Genomic DNA, 20015 nt, shown 5'->3' on the forward strand with positions numbered 1-20015 from the left:
AAAATGGTCAGCAATTATATAATATAAAAATTCCCACATATATTTACATAAAATATACAAGGGGTATAATGTAAGCTTCAGCAGCATTGCAAGTTAATTCAATAAAAATTGTAGTTATTTTTGATAAATAGATTTCACTCCACATGCCTTATAATTAATTTTTCAGTGAACTATTTGTTAGATGATTTGTAGTTGATGAACTGTGATTTTTCAATGAATTGCTGATTAATGAATTATGTTTTTAAGGAACTCCCTTTCAATTAACTGCTGTTTGATGAATTGCTTATTTGATTAATTGTTTATTCAATTTTTTATTATTTTTTTTATTTTTGATAAACTGACTTTAAGGAAATTGTCATTCAATAAACTGTCTTTTGATGAATTGTTTTTGGTGAATTTTCTGCATATCCTTATATAAAGCTTGATAGTTTGCATTTGTAGTTAGATGGCTTTAGAAAGTGTTCAGGGAGAGTTCAGAAGACCAAAGTCATGCATTCTTGAGGCAAATGAGTAGAAGAATGATCAGATGATGCTGAATGTTGCTGTTTAGGTTGAGAAATTAAGTGAGATAGACAACATAAGCTGTTAGGAAGGTTGCAGACTGAAGGGGATACTGCATTTTATGTATGCTAATGGTAGAAGCATCTGGAATGAGGGATTCAACATGACTAAAGGTTATAAATGTTAGACCTTGTTGACAGAAAATTATACAGTTAGGGATAGAATGCATAGGTATAGCATTTTCAGAGAGGATAAAAGGAACAGGATTGGTGGGGGGAGGTAGATTCTTTGCTAATGATTACAGGAGAATTGAAGCCAAAAAGAGTAGGAGTTGATTAGGAAGATGGGATGCAGAGGGCAATGCATTTGGAGACTATTTATAGTGAGATGGAATCCAGCAGAGCAAAATATACAGTTGGTTGGTGCTGTAGGCCAGATAGTGTAAAGGATAATGTAGATGGCATGCACCAGCTGATTAGAACAATGGGTGCAAGTAGTTATTATGGGCGATTTCAGCTCTGAAGACATAGATTGAAAGAAAATGGAATTTATACACTGCTAAATGATACTTACTTGAGACAACATGTAATGCAGAGGACTAGTGGTATAAGAGCATTGGATCTAGTGATAGCATCAGAAAACTTGGCATAATCAAGGTAGTGACATTGCCTCTGACTGAGAAGAGTGGTCATGCAGTCTTGAACCTGGAGACTGGAAGACAAATGCAATTTCACAATAGGCTGATTGACAAACTGAGGAGTGTCATAGGAATTAGATAGATGAATAGCATAATTAAGGGATTTGCAGAACAATAAAAAGTTGAAGGTTATATGAAGAGAAAGGCAATCAACAAGCTCATGAGCTGTGCTTTTTACTGCTTGTACTGCAGAAGAGTGACCAGTATGGCAAGGAAAGAAAAAAAGCTGATTATGAGAAAAGGCTAGTCTAAAGAAAATCTGATTTTCTTTAGACCAGCTTGACCAGTCTCAGCAGTGAAGTCTTTTTTTCTCTTTTTTTTACCCCCACGTAGTGAAGAAAACGAAGAACAACCATGGGAAGCATAACTTTAACAAGCACTGATAGTACAGAGGTAACAGAAGCAGACGAAATTGTGTGCCATCCAGATGGAGATATTGCAGTGCTAGATGATTGTGATGCCAAGGGAATGGAATGAGGACAAAATAGTTCTGTTGCATGCTGAAGGCTCCAAAACAGAGATACAAAATTACCAACCAATCATTATTTCAGTAATGGTGGTTAGCATATTAAAGAAGTTGGTAAAAGGCAGAATTCAGGAATGGGTAGACAAGAATATGATACTCTATAAGGGGAAGCATGGCTTTGTGAAGGGTAGATCTTGCCTTAGGAATTTGTTCCTGTTTTATAATAAAGTGAGAGCTGAGTTGGATAAATGAAATGATTACACATTAATATTGCTAGATTACTCTGCTAGATACTACATAGAACTCTATTATATAAACTGGATTTGCACTGCTGTTTGATTTGTACATCAACAATATAAGTGGTGATTCGAAAGGAAATATCCACTTCTTTTGTCGATGTTGCAAAACTGGGAGAAGTGGTAGTTAATAAAGATAATATTGAGATCCTGAATGATGACTTAAATAGGCTGGCAGTATAAACAGCATTATGCTGTTTATACTGTCCCATTAAACTGGCTCCCAGTTTAATGGGACAAAGTGTAAGGTCAAGCAGCATTTAGGAAGAAGAGATCACAAGCGACATACTACATTGATGAAATAGGACTACAGAAAATTGATAAGGCCAAGGACATGGTCATGATTCTGGTCTGTGAGTTGAAGTTTAGAGGGCATATTGCAAAGGCAGCCAGAATAGCTCATCAGATTACTTGGATTGCTTCACACAGATCTGGTCACTTGGTTTCACTGGGGAAGTGGAGCTGGTAGAGAGGATCAAGTGATGAGTGAATAAGATTATGACATTTCCTGTGAAGACAGATTAATGGTTGTGGGTTAGAAAAGCTAGTTGTTAGGCAGAAAAGAGCAAATGTGATTTAAATATAGAAGTTATTAAAAGATTTATGGGATTGGCACAGACTTTTCTCAGTACATGGTAGGAATTGAGAAAACACTAGTCACCACTGGAAATTATTTAATAGCGTGGTTAGCTACGATGTGAAGACTAGATTTTTTTGCTTGGATGGTGGTGAATGGATTGATATGGATTGTTATGAATTCTGCATTGGACAATGAGTTTAAGGAGAAATGCGATGGATATTGTATAAATAATGGTTAGTATGGGCCTCCTTGATAAGTCTTTGACTTTCTGGAGATGCCCAGAAAATAACATTTTGCTGGAAAGTACTGAAGATGCTGCATAACCAGCATCTTCAGCGTGTGTTTGTTAAAATGAATAAGTGAGAGCATATGAACTACATTTGCTACCATCATTATGACAAGTTAAGGATTGCAGACCATGCCTTAGTCATCCTCTTTATGCAAGATTAGAGAGAAGAAAACTAGTTTGCAATATAGAAGTCATTACAAGATAGAGAAATTTTTTTTTTTAGAGTTGATAACAGCTGTGAAACATGCCCCTAACCTCAAGTATAGCTGCATTAATTTGTCATTTATTCTGGAGACAGTCATCTTATGATGAACTCCACCCCAACAACTGTAGAGAAACTTCTATTTATACAACATTAGATAGCATCAAATTAGGACATTGTCCATTCCAATCAAATTGTTTCCTTATGGTCATTGTTGCTTGTATATTGTAACAAGTAGTTGTGCTTTGAAGATGCTAGATTGAAATCCAGTAAAATATATCAATTAATAAATAGCTCTTTTTTTTATTATTGTTTCTGGTGTGATGTAATACCATTAAAAAGCAGAATTGAATAACAAAGGCTTCTCTATCATAAGATACAACATGGAGAAAATATTTTCACGAATTACTGAACAGGAACATTATATCAAATCAGCTAACACCTTTTATCCCCATATAGGGAATAGGTGAGGCCATTTTATCCCCATCTAACTTTTGGAGAATGAGTGGGCAGTTCAATCTCCACTTGTAGCCGATCAGAGATAGTTGGCCCAAGGCAACAAGTGCCACCATCTCGTGGTCCTTAACCTTAACACAATAGTTTTAATGTCTGAAATAGTGTGGATTCTACAGTTGATCTTCTTGAGTTTATGGGACTCAAAAACGAGCATCTGGGAGAAAAATCTGCTTTCTCATGCCAAAGATTGACTAACTCAGGAACTGGTCGATAAAAGGCTTAGAAAAAGCTTCTCTAGTTAGTGACTAGACTTGAACTTACTTCAGGCAGTTTAGTGCTGAGGAGTGCAAACACCACTTCCACTGATCTACACAGGCTCTACAGGTATAATGCTCTACATGAGCATTATATCTTGTCTGTATCTCAAAATTATATACCAGCTACCACTATAGAACAATCTATAACAGTTACTATTTAGACAATAGCTTAGTGATATAGTACATTCATTTAGGAGTAACAAATCCCAGGAATAGATAAAAATTCCTATGGGGTTGTTGAAAGCAGGAGGAAGGAGACTAGAAGCCAAAATATACCAATTTATTTTAAATATATAGAAGAAAGAACAAATGCTAGGAGAAAGCATTTGTGTCTAATCTGTCCAATATACAAACAAGAATGACAAAACATTTGGTAATAATTATAGAGATATTTCTGTGTTATGTACAACAAATTACTTCTGTTTTGAAGAACAAATTAAAACTGTTTATGGGATGGATGATTGATGTTTTCAAGCAGATTTCAGAAAAGCAAATGTACAGTTGAACAAAAATATATGCTGCTAAACAATTATTAGAGAAATGTGGGAATCTGATATAAATATTCACCAGATTTTTTTTTGATTTGCAACAAGCATATGATAGTATTAATAGAGAAAAATTATATGAGATTATGATGGCACTTTGGAATACTAGCTAATCTAGTAAGACAAGATTAACAGTGAAAATTCAGACAAGATTATGCAAAATATTTAATATCTCCCTTTCTAATAACTCAAGAGTTAAAATGAGTTATTGCATTTTAAATTCATTTTAATTTAGCTTTGGAATACATTATCTGATTGTTGCCAGTAGATAGTAAAGCCACTCTAATGAATAAATCGGCAGTACACATTCTATCATATCAAAATGATCTTAACATCATGTTGAGAAACAAAGCAGAAGAAACATATTTAGATTTAGATAAATTAGCACATGAAATAAAACTAAAAATTAATCACCAAAAAACCAAATTAATTGTTTAATACCAAGCAGAATTATTTAACTGATGTGTGCTTGAAAATTGAGGCTTTAAATATAGAGAAGTAGAACAATTTAAATATTTAGGTGGAATGATTACAAGTCAAGCAACTGATTTTAGAAGTACAGAATCAAAGAATAATTAGGTTTTTTATTCTCTCTCTGTTTTCAGGTCAAAAGATATTCATTGGAAAACTAAGATATGAATATAAAATTGATAATTTGTCCAGTTATTGCCTAGATATTTGTAGTGAGGGTGGAGGATATGGTTTCAGCTTTTGAAAGGAAAATCCTTAGAAAAATATTTAGAATGATAATGGTATCTCTTGAGGATCACATACAACCATGAGTTATACCAACTCTGTAAAGAGCCTACATATTTGGTTTAATCAAGACATTCCAAAAAGTTGTAGTCTTCTTAAACCCTAAAGAAAACTTTGATTAATTCAGCCAGAAAGACGTGTGGTGAGGTAATCTACAAGGATAGAAAAATCAGAACTCCATGGTGGACTCGGAAAGTTAAAGAGGCAGTGAAGGAAAGGAAGAAAACATATTGAAAGTTTCTCGCAAGTAAGTGATCTTGTGCTCTTAGGGAATACAGAGAAAAATGTAAGAAAGCAAAGCATTGTGTAAAATTATCTAAACAAAAGTCATGGCAAGACTTTGGTAAGAACATTGAAAATAAATATCAGGAAGGTGGTAAAATATTCTGGAGACTATTGAAAAAGCTCAGAAATGGAGGAAAGAATACTGTAAAAGGAATTAGAGATTATAAAGGGGGACATCTATCCTACAATTAGTCTGATTCTTTATCATATTTTTCTTAATATGCTTTCAATCTTCACTCCTTAGTGAACATAATAAGCTGCATTAGTGCATTATTAGAAATTACAGATTTTCTATCATTTTTTAATAATTACCTATCATGCTGAATTCTTTTAGACGTGTTTCTTCACTTTAATGATTTTATTCTTTAATTGATGGCGCATATCTCTCACTGCCATCTTATATGGTACTTATCTATTCTTAGCTAGCATTCTATGGGTTTTATTATTATAATTATTAAGAGAGACCTCCAGGGAGTCAGACTCATCGAGGGAAGCCACATACTACACACACACCAGCTATCATACTTATTCTTGAATTCATTCATACTGCTTGCACTCACAACATCCAAAGGCAATCCATTCCAACCACGCACCACCCTCTGAGAGAAAAATCTAGCCCTCACACCCTTCTTGACAGCCTTCATTCTCAGTTTCCAAAGATGCCTTCTCGTCCTTTCCCCTACCCTCCATAAATTGAAAAATTCCATCAATTGAACTTCTGTATGACCCTTTCAGAAGTTTGTAAGTCTCAATCATATCACCCCCTCTTTCTCCTGTTTCCTAGTGTTGTCTGCAGTGTACAAATTCTCAATCTGTCTTCATAATCAGTATTCCACAATCCTGATATCATTTTTAACACTCTCCTTTGTACTCTCTTCAATATATCAGAATCACAGTGGAAACCAGGAGACCAGACCTGTGCACAATATTCCAAGCGAGGTCTTATCAACTCCTTGTAAAGAGGCAAAATAACATCCTTATCTTTACATGCAGACATTCGTTTCAGCATTGCAATTATCTTTTGCGATCTTTGTCACATGGCCCCTGAAGTTCAACTTCCTATGTATTAACACTCCAAGATCCCTAGCCTCATCAATTTCTTCTAGCCTAATCCCACTAATATAATACAACGTGGATATCTAATCATGCCGAAGTGAATGACTTTACATTTACTGACATTGAACTGACATCCATTTTCTCATGCTCACAATTCCAGTCTATTCAGATCATTCTGCAAAGACTGCATATCAGCAGCATTCCTGATTACCCTACCTATCTTTGCTTCATCAGCAAATATTTGTATGTCACTTGTCAAAATCTTTCTCAATATCATTAATGTACAGATTGAATAACAGTGCACCAAGCACTGATCCTTGTGGTACACCACTTGTTATTTATTTTTATTTTTTATTTTTATTAATCTTATTAATCTTTGTACTGGTTATGGGCAGTACTACCCTTACATCATGTCCAGACTTGATATAGGCCTAAGCCTTTACAAGTGTTTTACCCTATGCCTGTTCTAGTTATCATTGTAGTCATCCTCTGGTGGCAACGCCATACCATCAGTGTGCCCTGTAGGCCCCTCAAGGAAAGAACGTTCATATCCTTCTGTGTAAGCCCAAGCTCTTTTAAGTCTTTATAACTATCTGCGCTCCATACGCCATGTAAAGAGATGGTGGCGCTGGTAAACCTCGAAGTTGCCCCATACTCCTCCCATATCTTACTAATTAGATCTTGGTTATTTTTATAATAGTTTATTTTATTATTATGGCTATAGGCTAGTGGGTGCCCTGTTCTCACTACCTGGGCATCAACTACCCAAACGTCTTTTAATCACTAAGTCTAGCTTATGCAAACCTGCAGAGGTCCTATAATGTGGTTCCACCCCCAGTCTCTTAACCTTTGTTCTTAATTTGGTTGTTCAGAATGGAGACCACGGCATCATGCCTCCACACGCGGACCCCATGGGTGTGGAAGCAACACTGGACTATATGAGATAATGTCTCATTGTAGTAGCAGCCAACCCTAAGTTTGAGTTGTCACTACCCCATCGTGCTGTGCAGGCTCGAGTGGGAAGGGCATTGATCTTCGTCCTGATAAGGTCAATATACTTGAACCCAGGGAAGAGTCAGGTGCCATCCCTTACCCAATCATGCTGGGGAGGCACCAGATATGCCTCTTTTAAAGGAGCACCATCTACAGAACAGTGTAACAGAGATGCCTACCTCTTGTGTTCTGCTGGTGCAGACTCAATTAAGGTACCTTGATAATGGGACCAGCCTTTAGCCCACCTCTTATCCATGCTAATATTGTATATCCCAAACCCATTTTCTCCAATTTATGCAACAGTCTTCCATGCTGTATTCTGTCAAAAGGCCTTAGCGAAATCCAAAAGTATCATGGTGTATCCATTCCCCTTGTCTAGTTTAATGGTAACATTGCTATAGAATGTGAAGAAGTTGCTAAAACATGACCTTCTTTTAGTAAACCCTTTTTTTTTTTAATTGCAAAGTGGAGATTTACTGTCAACCCATTTCTGAATGCAAGCCCTAACCAATTTTTCCAAAATCTTCACCACCAATGCTGAGATACTAATTGGTCGATAGTTGGATACATTGGTCTTTGCACCACCCTTGTGCAATGGAATTACCATACATTCCTTCCATTCCTGCAGAATCTTCCCTGTTCTGAGTCTCATTAAACATCTTGGTCAAAGGAATGGCCAGTTCAGCTGAACACTCTTTTAGCACACGTTCTGATATTCCATCAGTCCCTATTGCTGAATTCTTATTCAATATGTGCAACAGCTCTAATACAAGTTTAAAAAGTTATTTTGCAATTCAACAAAGTGGGAATTGCAAAATAACTTTTTGCAATTCCCACGTCGTCTCTCTGATACTCTGCTTCAACTTTGCTATTTTGGCAGTTAATTCATTTTCGTTAACCTCCTCCATGTATACAATGACCTCGTTGGCAGAGCTAATCTTCTTGTTCTCGCCTGCAATTCCTTTTTTTAGCATTACCTTTCTTGCCCTTTTTTGGCATTATTTTAAACTTATACTAAATAATGAAATATCTTAATAAAAATATATGATAAAGTACTAAATACACTATAAAGCACTAAAATATACACTAGTATATTACAAAACTCTAATTTTCTAAGGAAAAACACAAAACAGACAAAAATCACCAACATTACAGGAGCACTAAATTCGCTGACCAACCACTATGTATCCTCAAACCAAAATTTTAGGTGTAAGATTCATTTTAAAAAAATGTTCCCAGTTGAACTTCACTTTATTTTTTCATTTTTTACTATACTTTAACATAAAGGAATTCACTAATTAAAGATCTTTTGCAACTGTTTTGAATTAAGGACTGCTTTATTATTTCAAATGGCTTTCATTTTTTTTTTTTTTTTATTTAATTAATTAATGAATGGATTGAAACTTGCTTTTTTCTTCTGAACCCTTACTGTAGTTATAATGCTGAAGAAACCATAATATAAACTTGAATATTGTATATATTAAATAAATTCATGTCCCTCTATTACAAAGTGATCTTGCTTTGTATCACTTACACCTTTGAAAACAGTCCTGATTCATATCCAGTTCCTGATGGGTTTTTTCTAGACATTTTAAAATAAGGCAAAATTATCCAGTTTTAGATATGTCCTTTTCTATCTGCCACATGTTTTGAATCATGTATCAGATTGTTGACCTAGGCTAAACACCTTATATCCTTGAAAGATAAGGTTTCAGAAGCATGGTTAACTAATTAAATGGGTTAATGGTTCTTCACATTGAAATTGCTTATTTTCATGAAAATAATGGACAGAATATAAACATTGCAGTTGCTTTTTTTGTTATTTTTTAATGAACAGGGTCCACGTATAGCAGAGCAGCTCATTATACTGGGAGTGAGCTTGAAGGCTGCATAATCCAAATCTCAATCGAGACATTAAACATAGTAGGGGGGGCCCAAAATAGCTCCCTTTTCCAAGTTACTTTGGACCTCCAGTAAGCAGGGTGGAGATCTCACACTGGGCACAGAAATCATCTGCTACATCAAGGCACTTGAAAGCATCCATGCTGCAATGAGATTTAAACTCCCAGCCTACAACAGAGATGCTTTCCAACCAGGCTGATGAATTCAGTCATCAAGGTTAGCATTATGGGATTATCATTGCATTGTAAGTGAACAGAAAAATGTCTATGCACTTTTATTTGAGATCAAAAATGTGTGTGGGGGGAGTAATTGGTTTGAAATATCTGGAGTTGATTCCTGTCTGGAATACAAGTCCATTATGAGGACTTGCAACAGACTTCATACTCTATAACAGAAAAAAAGTAGCTAGTGAAATGCAGTTAACAGATATTTGTCTTGGTAAACCATTGAACCTAATATGGGAAAGATTAGATGTATTTCATATTGGAGGTTTAATAAAATATCAGCACTGAGAAAGGATTAAAAACTAATTTTGATACTTCCGATATTTTGTCTCCTTCACAGAGATATCTTCAGGGATTACAAAAAGCTTTTTGTAACAACACACACACAAATACAATACAATAGTGAGACTAAATTCCTATCTAGGTAGTGCACCTTCTATGGGCATTTGCAGGTGGCCTAGGATGTAAAGAGGGATCTCTGATAATTAATGTTTCCCAAATTTTGGGAAGTTTAATGCAACCGTATTTATTTAAATTAGGTTGATTCCTGAGTGCAGATGCAGATTCAAAGAATAGTCTTTCTTTTTTGAATTTACTATGATGGAGCATGGTGGTTTTTTTCCAGGAGATCCTGTGGGTTGTATTCAAAATATGGTCTGCAAGGCCAGATTGACCATAATCGTGATTGCTGATGTATGACTTGTTCTTCTAACCGGATGGTAGCTGATCTGCCTGTCTTCCGAAGTAAGCCAGTTTACAGGCACAAGGTACTCTATGTACTCCAGGCAGAGAGAGGAGGAGGGAGCTGGTCTTTGGTTGAACGGATAAGGGTAGCAAGTTTACGGTGGGGTTTAAAAGCTGTATGGGATTGTACTTTTTTAATGATCTGGCTATTTTTTCTGATGTACCACGGATGTAAGGTATGGTGATGGCATTTCTGAAATCCTAAAGAAATGGGGAAGGACTTTATTTTTTTAATTCTGTAGCCATTGGAAAGGAAGGTGTTGTGTATGTGTTTGAGTTTGGTTGAAAGGGGAGTTTCACTGGAACAAAGATTGTGGGCTCTATTGGTTAGAGTTTTAATAATGCCATATTGCTGAGAGGGGTGGTGGTGGTGGGAGAATTTGTGAATGTATCTGCCTGTATGATAGATTTTCTATATACAGCGAAAGAAAGGATGGTTACCATTAGGAAGACATGTTACTAAGATGTCTAGGAAGGGTAAACTATTGTTATTTTCCTTTTCCATCGTAAACTGGATTCTTGGTTGTAGACTATTGAGGTGACTAAGGATCTAATGTGTCTGGGCCATGAGGCTAAATCGAGAACACATCATCTATATATCTTAGCCAGATAGGTTTAAGAGGGGAAGAGTCTATGGCTCATTTTTCAAAATTTTCCATGTAAAAATTGGCAAGAGGGGGGGTGAAAGGGAGGGAACCCATGGCAGTTACCTCTATCTGCTTGTAGATTTTGTTCTTCCAAGAAAAATAACCAGGGTTGATGGCAAAGGAAAAGAGCTCTAAGATATCAAAAGGAAAAACGATTTTTAAGAGTGTTAAGGTGCCAATTAGGGGAATATTGGTAAATAATGAGATGATGATGTCAAAGCTGACCAATATGTCTATATTATTTAAAGTAAGATTTTCAATTCAGTTTTTAAAGGGGGTAGAGTTTTTTACATGAGATGTGGTAAGACCAGTGAGGGGGGGGGGGTCAAAGAGTTAGCTAGCTGCTTTGACTATTTGTAGCAAGGTGCATTGGTGGCATCTACTATAGGTCTTAGAGGAGAATTAAGTTTGTGGATTTTAGGTAAACTGTATATACGGGGAGACAAGAACCGAATGGTTTGAGTTTTTTTTGTAATATCAGGAGGCCAGGATGACACCTTTTTTAAGTAGGTTTTTGAATTTTTTAAATCGAGTTTTTGTGGGATCATGTTCAAGTGGTATGTAGGTAGCGCGATCATGGAGAATAATATTCATTTTCCGATTATATTCTGAGGCGTTAAGAACGACTCTGGCATTACCCTTATCAGCTCTAGTGATGACAATACTTTTTTCTTTCCGTAATTTTCTGAGGGCAGAGAGTTGTCTGGAAGATAAATTAATTTTTGGAGGTGATGACTGGGAGACGATGTTAGCTATGTCAAGTCTGATGTTATTGGTGTTTCTGGAGCTAAGTGACAGATTCCATGTTCAATGTTGTACATAATATCCAATACCAGAACTTCTTTAGGTGTGATGGCAAATTTGTGTTCGAGGCTTAAGGCACTAACGGCATCTTTGCTGAGTCTTTTAGACGATAGGTTGACTGCTGTATGGAGTGGTTGAACTTGAGGTAGCGGTTTAGATTTATAAAGGTTATTAAACTTTTTGAAGTGCTTATTTTTTATTTTTTGGAATTCTTTCTGAGAGGAAGCTTCTGAGATGCCAAAGGGGATGGACCAAAGTTCAGTATTGAGTATAGCAGAGAGCTCTGATTGTAACTAGCCAATGGTGGTGTTTGTCGTAGCGAGACTGGCATGAGTTGCGGTAATCTGCTCTCGTAATAGTTCCAGACTAGTACGTTTGTATATCCAGAGGGCTTTATTTGATTTAAATTTGGTTTTAAATCTAACAGTTAGGAATAACACTTGAGTCCCAACATCTTTTTAAAAAGGTCAGCCGATTTAATTGCCTCGATAAGCGTCATTTTGACTTACCGTATTGTTTTGCTTTGCGTGCTGTTTCTTCACCATGAGTGATCAGAATCCATGTGTTGAGGCTTAAGTGCTGTGAAGAATTCATGTTGGAGGTTTAATGGGATATTATCAGCACTGAGAAAGGATTAAAAACTAACATAAATACAATAGTGAGACTAAAGTTATATCTAGGTGGTGCGCCCTCTATGGGCATTTTGCAGGTGGCCTAGGATGTAAAGAGGGGATCCCTGATAATTAATGTTTGCAAAATTTTGGAAAGTTTAATGCAACCGTATTTGTTTAAATTAGGTTGATTTCTGAGTGCAGATGCAGATTCAAAGAATAGTATTTCTTTTTTGAATTTACTATGGTGGAGCATGGTGGATTTTTTTTCCAGGAGAACCTGTGGATCGTATCCAAAACATGGTCTGCAAGGCCATTAGTTTTGAATCCTTTCTCACTGCTGATAATATTCCATTAAACTTCCAACATGAATTCTTCACAGCACTTAAGCCGCAACACATGGATTACATGTATTTCTTGGAAGTTTTTCCATTTGGTTATACTATAAATTAAAGATACCAAGAAATTATATACTTGGTTTAATCCTTTAACCAAGCATAGGCAAACACGTTTGTGCCTAACTATTTTCAGGACTGGGGAAACTCGTATATAGAAGCTTATAACTTCACATCACTTGCTTTAGTATTTCATAATTCTTCTTCTTCTGCAGCTTCTCCCACTTAAGTGGGTCACTGTTGATGATGAGTCTCCTCCACATCCTCCTGTCTTGGGCTGTCACCACATCCAAGTTCTTCATCCTCAAGTCCTCTTCTACCAGCTCCGTCCATCTCTTCTTTGGCCGCCCACGCTTCCTCTTTCCTTGTACATCCATCTGCATGACCCTTCTTCCCGCATATTCATCCTCCCTTCTCATCACATGACCAAACCATCTCAACCTTGCCTCCTGTATCTTCGCTCCTAAGTTCGTAACTTTCACTGTTCCCCTCATATAGTCATTTCTCAGATGATCCTTTCTGGTCACACCGCACATCCACCTAAATATTCTCATCTCTGCTACTTCCATCCTGCTGATGTTATTTTTTCTCAGGACCACAGTTTCTATAGCATATGTCATAGCTGACCTCACTACTGTCCTATAGATTTTGCCTTTCAGATTGATCGCACCCTCTTATCGCATAACACTCCAGCCATCTCCCTCCAGTTCCTCCAACCCACTTGTATCCTGCATCCCACTTCCTTCTCAGCTCCTCCATCTTCTTCCACTGTTGAACCTAAGTATCTAAAGTCTCTCACCTTCCTGATGACATTTCCTTCCAGCTCCAGATCTGTCTCCTGGCCGCCACTGTGCAACACATATACTCTGTCTTTCTTCTGCTCAGTCTCATACTTCTCTCTTCCAGTACTTTTCTCCATCTTTCCAGTTTAGTTCCTGCTTCTTCTCTTGAATCTGCACACAGCAAGATGTCATCTACATACAACATTGTCCAAGGCGCATCTTCTCTCACCCCCTCCGTCACCACCTCCATCACAATGTTAAACAGAAACGGACTTAATGCTGACCCTTGATGCAAGCCAACTGTTACTTGAAAACTTTCTGTCTGTCCCAGACAGGTCCGAACACTTGTCTTCACATTTCTGTACATCTCCCGCACCAACCTGACATATTTCTCCCGAACCTTCTTCTCTCTCAGACACCTCCAGACTTCTTGCCTTGGCACTATATCGTATGCTTTCTCCAGATCAATAAATGCCAGATGTAGCTCCTGTTGTTTCTCTCGAAACTTTTCCATCATCTGCCGTAACCCAAAGATAGCATCTGTTGTTGATCTACCAGGCATGAAGCCAAACTGTTCCTTTGCAATCTCCACCTCCTTCCTCAATCTTCCATCAAGAACCCTTTCTAGGATTTTCATTGTGTGGGACATCAAATATTTCTTAGTATTCCATAATGCAAAGCACATATCCTTATGGGTATGTATAATGCTATGCATTATGGGAAAGGTCACTACCCAGACCAGTTTCAACCTAAATTTATTGAGGTCTCGTCAGGGGGAGCCAGACCCAGTGGTGAATCAAGGTGAATCACACTTGGTTATACTATAAATTTAAGAGAAAAAAAATGATAAAGAAAAACTTCTAATAACTATCTCTAATCCAGAGTATTTTAATAATAAGATGCGACACCTATTAGCAACTCATATATGAAAATATGACTTCTGCATTACGTCAACCTTGGTATCACCTCTGGGTCTTGCTCCCACTGACGAGACCTCAATAAAGTTCGAAACAGGTCTGGGTAGTAACCTTTCCCATAATGCATAGCATTATACGTACCCGTAAGGATATGTGCTTTGCATTATGGGATACTAAGGCAAGTGATGTGAAGTTATAAGCTTCTATATACAAGTTCCTCCAGTCCTGAAAATAGTTTAGGCGCAAATTTGTTTGCCTACACTTGGATAAAGGATTAAATCAAGTATATAATTTCTTGGTATCTTTAATTTATAGATGTATTTCTTAATTATTATGGAAGAATTTTCTGTACAAACTGAAGTCTTCTCAGTTTGTTCAGAAATTAATTGAATAATTGCTAGTATAGACAAATTCCTTATCAATACTGAATACTTGAAGTATTCAGTATTGATAAAGAATGTGTGAACTTTATTTTTTTTTTTTTGAAGTTTGTCACATTAGTTTTAAAATTTTTAATTAAATTTAAACATTTTACTTTAAAAATTTCGTTGGCTGTGTTCAAATTTAATTTTAATTCAGTATTTAAAAAAATTTAGCAAAGTCACTTAAAAGTGGCATATTGTGATTTAATGCTTTAAAATATATTCCAGAAATTTTTTGGAGTGAGAAGGAAACCTATAAGAGAGTTGTTGCCATTAAAACCAGTAAGTAATGTGGCAATCGATCCTTGGTGGATGATTCAAGTGGGATACGTTACTGAAGATGATATTAAGGTAGTATATTTTTATTTTATTTTATTCTATCCCACCCACTCCCACAGATTTGTGGTTATTTTAAGAAATTAAGTTTAATGCTAAGCAAGTTTGTAACTTTTAAAATTATTTGTTCAGAATTTTAAAATTTATACATAGAATACTATTTCATAATTTTAATATTTAACTGAAATATAGATGCATTTAATTTAGAAGATGTAAGATATATAAATTATGATTTCTAATGTTTTAGAATATGATTTAAAATGTTTCATGTTTAATTCAAGTATAGATGCATTGAAGTTGAAGGATTCAAGAAACAAATCATGATTTTTAATATTTGTTTCATTACACCTTATATACAACATACCTGATGGTTAATTTAGGTTTCCTAAGAAAGGTGAATATGGTAAATCAGACTAAATAAATTAAAATATATATATTATTTTTATGGCTATTTAGCCTATTTTTGTTTAGGAGTGCACTCCTAAACAAAAATAGGCTAAATAGCCATAAAAATAATATTTACTTAGAGGAATAACATGGGAATTTTCCCAGAAATAATACCTAAAAAAAAAAAAAAAGTCTCCATAGGACCCCCAAAAAGTTTCTTTAGTACATCAGTAGCATTAACTCAAGTATATGTTATATTATGGTTCAACATTCATATGATACCATCTATAAATTGTGTGATCAGAATGTTTCAAGAAGGTCTCCAGAAAATGCAGCAAGGCTTAATGTGTATCTTTATTAAATGAAACTATCAGAAAAGCAAAAATAATCTGCTTAATGAGCAGAATAAGTTGCCAAAGCAGTCATGCGTCCCAACAAGTTTTCACTATATTTGTTAAATCTTATTAATTAATATTATAATAGAAAAAAGTAAATATCAATTCTTTTTGGCTGCCAAAAAGAAAATTAATTTTGATTATTGTATTTGTCGGTGTATAAGATGCACTTTTTTTCTTTGAAAATAGGTCTGAAAAACAGGGTGTGTCTTATACGCCGATACTGTTTTTTATTACTTTCATTACTTGAAATTTTCTCTGTTCTGAGTTATGTGATTTCTTTCTTATGTATTCCAGTTACTGGAATACATTCTAGTATTCCAGATATGGATAGATAACATTTGGTCTAGGCACTCTGGCAGACAGTTGAAGAAGCCTGCTAGTATGGGATCAGTTTCGTTCTCACAGAACATAAGATGTTAAAAATAAACTCAAGGAATTGAAAACTCAGTTAGCTGTAATTCCAGGAAGTCTTAGTCAGCTTCAACCTTTAGATGTCTGTATTAATAAACCATTTAAGGGATTTATGAAGGAGAAGTGGAACACTGCATCCAGAAAACTGCTGGATGCAGTCTTCAGATTTTGAGGTTATGCCATCAGGAAGAAGGAAGAGGCCTAGCATTTTGCAAGTTTGTGAGTAGGTCAAAGCTTCATGGGATGCTATGAAAACTGAGACAGTGGTTAAATCATTTAAGAAGTGTGGCATTAGTAATGCACTGGATGGTACAGAAGACAATTTGTTGTATGAGGACTCTGATTCTGATTGTGAAGAGGTTTCAAGTGTCTCTTATTTAGCTCTGGAGATGAATTTCTGGGTTTTGACGAAAAAGATTAAAAGGTGGGTACTCTTTCCTAGTTATATTAGGTATTTGTTGAAAGTAGACCTACTTATTGCTTTATATTTGAAACACTGTAAATGCATTATAATATTCAGTGATAAAGTTTTTTTCCTAAAAAATGTGTACAAAAAATGGGGTGCGTCTTATACACCGCAAATACGGTAATTTAAAAATTTTTTTGATTTTGATCATAACGATTCTTATCTCCCCCACCCCTCCGTCATATGTGTTTGGTGTTTAACTCTGATGCACACTTAAAACTTAAGTTTTCACACTTAAATGAATAATTCAGTATGACAAAATATTAAAGCAACTTATGTAAAAGAATGGAGACACCATCATCATCAAATTCCTGACATGTACCCTCAAGGGGTGTACAGGATATGATAGTACTCATGAAAAATTTACATCATTACTAACTTCCTATCTACAATTTTCCTCCAAATCAGTCTATTACTTGCCAACCTTAAGGGTTAAAACTAGATAACTGGGAACCTGGATACTGAATTGATGAGGATGGACTGGTAATTTGTGATTTAGCCAACAAATTATATTTTATTGGCTTAAAGCTTAAACCAAAACTAAATGATGATACAAAATGATGGAATTTTATGCCCATTGGAGCATTGTCCAGTTAAAAACAAAGCTCCTGCTGTTTTCGTTAGCGAACCTGAGAATGGTGAAAAGTCAGCTACTGAAATAAAAACCGAAAGCAACAGCAGCAGCAGAGCTCAAGATTTGTGCCATCAACATAAGAGCATCAATGGAAAAGAAATGGAACTAGCAGAAGAATTGGATAAGTACCAGACTGACATAATAGATGCTACCAAAACAAAGAAATAAAAACACGTAAGATTCTTCTAAGAAACAAATATAAGCTGTTACATTCATACAATAATGATGATAAAAAAACAGAGTAGCTATAGTATTCAACACTGAATACAAGAATAATCTTCTTTTATGGCAGGCAGTATCAAGCGGAGTAATGTGGGAAAATGGGAAAATATCAGAATGGGAAATTGGAGACTAATTTGTACATATTGTCCCACAGAAGAAGTGAAGGAATTTTTCAAGCCATTAGAAAAGGAAACTAACACAAAAAGGAAAAGTTGGTCCCTGTTGAAGATCTAAGCAGTGGGGGAGGAAATATTATCAGACATAAGGGACTCTTTTGGGACAGTTTGGATAAAGTGCAAAACTAATAATAATTGTAAGTACCCACAGGATTTCTGTTCAGGATGTGGACTAGTTATTATTAATACCAGTTTCCAACATAAATAAGTGTACAAATTCACATGGAGAGAAGTCACAAGCAAAGAAAAGCTTCATTGGTACTGTTATTGTTGATAGTGACATCTTCATGTGGTTCTGGATGCCAAAGTATACAGAGAATTTGACATAGGAAGTGATCACCATTTAGTTTGAGCAGGAGAAAATTTAATATCACATTCAAAAGAAAAGTGTCTATGAAGGTTTTAAAAAGAATCAGTTGAGCAGATTTTAGAGATGAAATATATCAAATACAAAAATATTATTGAAGAAAAAATGAGAGTTTAAAACAAGAACCAAACATTGAAGATTAAATGGTAGACACTGAAGAAAATATTGATTGATTCAGCTACAGAGCCAAAAGTTTCTAGCAAATAAGTCAGCTTGTGCTCTTAGAGAATATAGAGAAAATGTAAGAAAGTGAAGTACTGTGTAAAACTAGCTAAACAAAAGTCATGGGAAGACTAGAAGAACATAGAAAATAATATGTTGAAGGTGGCAAAATGTTCTGGAGGCTACTTGAAAAAAAAAAAAATTAGAAATGGAGGAAAGAGTATGGTAAAAAGGGAACTATAGAATAATTCAGTATGACAAAATATTAAAGCAACTTATGTAAAAGAATGGAGACACCATCATCATCAAATTCCTGACATGTACCCTCAAGGGGTGTACAGGATATGATAGTACAGCCACTGATACCATCTGTTTAGGGGCTGAACAGATGGTATCAGTGGCTGTATCATATTAAAAATGAAAATATTAGGAAGGAACTTGACATTGTTTGCATTCAAGAATGTGTGAGCAGGGCTAATCTAAGGTGATATGGCCACTTAAATAGAATGGGAGAGGAAAGGTTTAGCAAAACAGGTATTTGATGTCAAGATGGCAGGAAAAAGATCCAGAGGAAGACCAAGGTCTAGGTGGATTGATTCAGTCAGGTGTGTTAGATGAACGAAATGTTACATACGACAGTATTGGAGTGCTGACAATTAATAGACTAATTTAGGGGAACATTGTTGATAGGAGATTATTAATAATGTAAACTTAATCATGTAGTGCACTGTCGTATTAGCTTGAACACCTCCTTTAAGGTACACATCAGGAAATTGATGATGATGAATGATACTAAAATCTTTTCTAGTTCTAATTAATAGTTCAATGAATGATAAAATTTGTCCATAGATAAATGGACAAATGTTATACAAGTGTTTTTTCTTTGAAGGAGTTCAGGTATGGTAGATGTTGTATGAATAGTGATTAGCATGAACTTCCCTGAATGAGTTTTTGAACTACATTGAGATGACTGTATAAATTGACAAGATAAAGCATTTTTGCTATGTAATAATTATAGAATATGTGAACATTAGCAGCTGACTATTGGTTTTCTTGTTTGATCCAGTTATTTTATACTAATTACAGAATCCATTATAATTTCAGATGGTATCAGAAAATGAGAAACAGCTGATTGATAAGATTATTGATGACGGTTCCCAGAAAGCAGGTGATGTAAATGCAAATGATGTAAAAAGTAAGTTTTAGCTAGTAATTTTATTTTATTTTTTAACAAAGTATATTAAATGACATAAGAAATTATTCTAAAAAAGTTCATTCTAAAAGCAGTAAAAATTCAATTTTGATATTATTTTATCTAGTTTTGATGTATAATGATTATCTAATTTAGCACCATTGAACATATCAATGTTATGTGTTTGTAAATATGTATTTAAAAATAAACAACTTATTAAAAAAAAAGATGTGCTAAAAGGGAAGACAGGGAGAAGATAAGTTATCAGTATGAATATACACAAACCACTCTACACATGAAGTAATTCTTGTTATATATATATATATATTCATTGCCTACAATGCGATTACTCAGTGATTGTCCTTCACCTGCTCTTC

At 35.3% G+C, this 20015-nt stretch overlaps 1 protein-coding gene across 1 annotated transcript in view; it reads left to right on the forward strand.

Moving 5' to 3' along the window:
* The window catches only part of LOC150107504 (protein FAM91A1), a 228540-nt gene that overhangs the window by 66909 nt on the left and 141616 nt on the right, over nucleotides 1-20015 (forward strand). Inside the window, exons 6-7 of the mRNA XM_090391353.1 lie at nucleotides 15116-15238; nucleotides 19551-19641. Coding sequence (XP_090247479.1) covers nucleotides 15116-15238; nucleotides 19551-19641 — 214 coding nt within the window. The remainder of the gene's footprint in view (nucleotides 1-15115; nucleotides 15239-19550; nucleotides 19642-20015) is intronic.

Source organism: Typopeltis vanoorti, chromosome 4 (genome assembly GCF_054136105.1).
Source record: "Typopeltis vanoorti isolate ZY-2024b chromosome 4, IOZ_Tvanoo_1.0, whole genome shotgun sequence".
NCBI lineage: Eukaryota > Metazoa > Arthropoda > Arachnida > Uropygi > Thelyphonidae > Typopeltis > Typopeltis vanoorti.